Source organism: Temnothorax curvispinosus, unplaced genomic scaffold, assembly GCF_003070985.1.
Source record: "Temnothorax curvispinosus isolate PA1 unplaced genomic scaffold, ASM307098v1 QBEX01015320.1, whole genome shotgun sequence".
NCBI classification, from domain to species: Eukaryota; Metazoa; Arthropoda; class Insecta; order Hymenoptera; family Formicidae; genus Temnothorax; species Temnothorax curvispinosus.
Window position 1 is genome coordinate 2,003 of NW_020225100.1, and position 4,093 is coordinate 6,095.

Genomic DNA, 4,093 nt, shown 5'->3' on the forward strand with positions numbered 1-4,093 from the left:
ACTTTAAATTAATTATTAAAAATGTATTTATATCGTTGCGAGACATAAAATCAATTTAAATAAAAAGATTTGTTTATATAAAGTCTTCGGGAAATTCACAGCCGGCATTGGTGTACAAAATTTTGGCAGTGGACTGAAAAAAGTAAGCAGTGGCCTATAATATTGACGGCATTATGGGGAGTGGTAATAATGACTTGTGGCAGTGGCAGTGCAGGAGGTATTGCATAGCATTGCTAAGGCAGTGTCCGAATTTTATCCGGCATTGGCTCGGCAGTACGGCAGTGGACGCCACTTACGTTTTTATAGAAAATACGTATATCCGAATACCTAATAAATAGCACTATATTGACTACATCTTAAACAACGTTATATTTCCAAAATGTTTTTACGCTATCTTAAAGCAACAAAATAGCAACAAATTCTGGTATAAACGTTTATTCCATTTGAGAGAGCACTCTGTATATTTTTTTTCGCATCTTTTTGTTATTTAAATATTCTATGGACCGTGCCCTATCACACTGAAAAAAAATTTTTTTTTATATTTAAAAAGCCTTACTTGAATACTCCTAACAACATATTTACTTAATATAATCACATATTTATTTAGAATTAGATATTTTTACTTGAATTAAGTAAAAATATCTAATTCTAAATAAATATGTGATTATATTAAGTAAATATGTTGTTAGGAATATTCAAGTAAGGCTTTTTAAATATAAAAAAATTTTTTTTTTAGTGTGATAGGGCACGGTCCGTAAAATATTTAAATAATAAAAAGACCCGAGCAACAAATTCCTTTACTTAGTTTATAGCCATCGAAGTCGCAGATAACGGTCGACGCGGAGATAAATAATTTGTTTATTTGCAGTTACACAGTAAAAAATCGTGCGTCTAAATGTTAAAATTTTCTTGACCGACCGTGAAATTTTCACGACCGTGATCTCACCGGTCGCGGGCGCGACGCATAGATGGCAGCATCGTGCGTTCCGATGCAGAGTTTCTATAATTCTTATAGGAACTCTATTCCGATGTTAAAGCCCTTTGCACAATGCCAGGCAACAGGCAATAGGAACAGGAAATAACCAAAAAATCGTTAATTACAACCTAGAGACCCTCTAATAAGAGTCTGGCCACAACTGGATGGTCGCCATTTATGCGTGGAATCACACGAGTGAGAAAGCAATATGCTCACCGTCTCACTCGGTTGACGCATGCGCACATTTAACCTACCTCTTCGTGACGTACCACTTCATGAATAGCTGTATTTTAACATTACAAATCTTTTTTTAGAATAATTATTATCAAAAAATACCAAATAATTTATACGTGGTCTGATTAAACGTATTTTTGTCGATTTCGATCTTCTAAGATCATAACCTTTGTATAAACTTTCATTAATAAATAATAAAAAATTAATAATTTTATCCATGTTAAAACTATATGTTTTTGAGAGAGATATATATTTTAATTTATATCACAGTATAGAGTATATATCACGCATCAACATACATATAATGACACATTATGTATATTTTCACATCGAGAAATGTTTTATGAAATCTACAAGTTATAGATCTTTTGTACTAAAGTAACAAATCTGCAAAATCAGGATACGACATGGCCCACGAAACATTAAAGGTCATTCAAGTCATATTGTCAAATACTTTTGCGTGTTATTATAAAGAAAGCAAATTAATTAGGTTGTATGTAAGAGTAATAATAAATAGAAAAATTTTTATGCCAATATAATTATGTCTGTAGTGTATAATAAATTACATCATCATCTAATACTCATCTGATTAAATAGTACATTGCGTAAATGAATCGTAAACATGACGCGTAAACAATCCTGAGACATTTATTTCCATGTATGTACACTTTATAAGAGTTAACATATATTCGTATTCCATATAAAAAAGAAATATAATTTTGTAAGATAAATACACATATACTTCACATACATAGCATGCTACACTTTTAACTTGTTTATTTATATTATTACTGAAGACGCATGTACACAGAATATATCGCATATTATGTACTTTCTCTTAAATTAAATTTTTTTTACAAGAGTAATGGAAAACCGATTCCTAATACGTTAAGAAATCTGCAACTAGGCAGTACCTATAGCGCATTATATACATGACATAAAAAATAAACTTTTGTTAGCAAACCTATAAGATTTTATGTTTTACCATACGAAGTATATTCAGATACAAATGAAGCATCAATACATATCAATAATGCATTAAAGTAGCCACCATTAATATTATTGTTACTATATCATCAATTATACCGTTTACATAAAAGAATAGTGCATAGCCATGGATTTACTATTGTAAAAACGCAATGATGAAGCTCTATGTTTCTTTTTAAATTTCAATCTAATCGTAGCAAACCTTTTGAATAATTTTTGGCGCAAATTATGGCAGTTCAAGATGTGATCTGCTGGAACGGAACAAAATTTGTCAAACAAAAATTTTAGCAAATTAACGTCACGCATTTTTGAAAAATACCGTTGATAATGTCGATAAATATTTTCCAATTTTAAGAATACCCAAAATGTTTCCTCATTAACAAAGTGCAGGGTATTAGTATTGTAGCATTTTAAACGTATTAATTTAGAAAATTTAAACTGTACTGGTACTTTAGAACCTGCAGATTGTATATATTTACAACATGTAATTGTTGACCGTTGAACAGCTTTCAAACAGTATCCTGCAAGGTTGTACAAACAATTCATCTCTATGTTATTGTATTCAATTATATTGTCATAATCAAATGGTGGAATGTGATCAATGATTGAAGCAGCTGAAGCAGATGGCGATAATTCAACCGAATTTGTTTTTGTAGTCATTTTTGATTTGTCGTTTAAATAATCCAAAAAACCAGAAAAAAATTCACTATTATCTTGATCGTAATTACTCTTTGATATTGATTTCAAGTACATTACCATAGCTACTATTTTCAAATTGTTCTTGAATTGTAAACAATTTGGAATTACATTTTTTTGACACAGTTGTGAGAAAAGGTTTTCCAAACAATCCTGCGTAAATCGACCAGTTAATACAAATTTAAATTCACGATTATTTATAAGATAATCCACGAGATTTATAACTGACGTTGTTGAAATGATCGTACCTCTTTGCACGGGTTTAAAATGTTCATTTTTCCCTATTGTCATGGTAGTAAAAAGGTTGATCATTTCACGCAGAAAAGAAATTTTCTCGTTGTAAATTTCTTCATTTTTTTTTGCCTAGCGCTATTTTACAATTTCTCGAAGTCATATATGAAAACCACTTAGATATATTTTTCACAAACCATGCAGTGGTAATATATTCCGGTTTTTGGTTTTCATCGGCCACTAATAAAAACGAAGTATTAATGTTTGGGCAAAACATATTCTTCGCTTTGCCCACTCGCATTTTGTTAAAAGTATTATTATTCCTTATATCTAATTTAGGCGTTAGAAGAAATTCTAGACCTTCCTGTAGCCTAATCAATTCATCGAAATGTTCAATTTTGACCTTATCGGATGGTAAATTATACTTAATAACAAATTCCTCAGGTATGGTAAAAAATTTGTTACTGAGTAATGATTGTTTCAAATTTTTAAGCAAATGCGGTACATCGGCTATGAAATATAAAAATCTGTTAGGATCGCATGGGTGTACGATGCGACTAGTTACCTTCGAATACCGACCCGTGCTTATCCCACAAGATTTCCATACCCCCATATTCCCGGAACCCATGTCGGAAGTTATACTATTGACGCGAAGACCAATTGCTTCAGACATGTGTATGATCTGGAACATAATTTCTTTTAAAGTTTCACTATCAAATGAATTCCCTGTAAAGTAATAGCCTACGACATGCTTCCACCTGCAAGCTGTCCCAGTTAACATTAACACTAGAGCATGCGTGGCTTTACCTTCTGTATGTGGAAAAGTTACATCGCCAAGCCTTTTGTTCGTTGAAGGATCAAAAACATGCCCAGGTGTTATGCTCATTTCATCTACAACTAATCCGCACTCGCGATCAGTATCTGTTTGGCGCTCACCAAACTGTAGATAGATGCATGTATCATACTTAA

At 31.7% G+C, this 4,093-nt stretch overlaps 1 protein-coding gene across 1 annotated transcript; it reads right to left on the reverse strand.

Moving 5' to 3' along the window:
* Positions 1-1,840: 1,840 nt before the first annotated feature.
* On the reverse strand, positions 1,841-4,045 carry LOC112465544. Its single transcript, XM_025033127.1, has 2 exons — positions 3,690-4,045; positions 1,841-2,718 (listed from the first exon to the last, which is right to left on the reverse strand). Exons 1-2 carry the CDS (start codon positions 4,008-4,010, stop codon positions 2,707-2,709), a joined length of 333 nt encoding a protein of 110 aa, XP_024888895.1. The 5' UTR covers positions 4,011-4,045; the 3' UTR covers positions 1,841-2,706.
* Between the last annotated feature and the right edge of the window lie 48 nt (positions 4,046-4,093).

Bases quoted from the DNA above. Each gene is read 5' to 3' on its own strand.
- LOC112465544 (XM_025033127.1), bottom strand. From the start codon at position 4,010: ATGAGCATAACACCTGGGCATGTTTTTGATCCTTCAACGAACAAAAGG.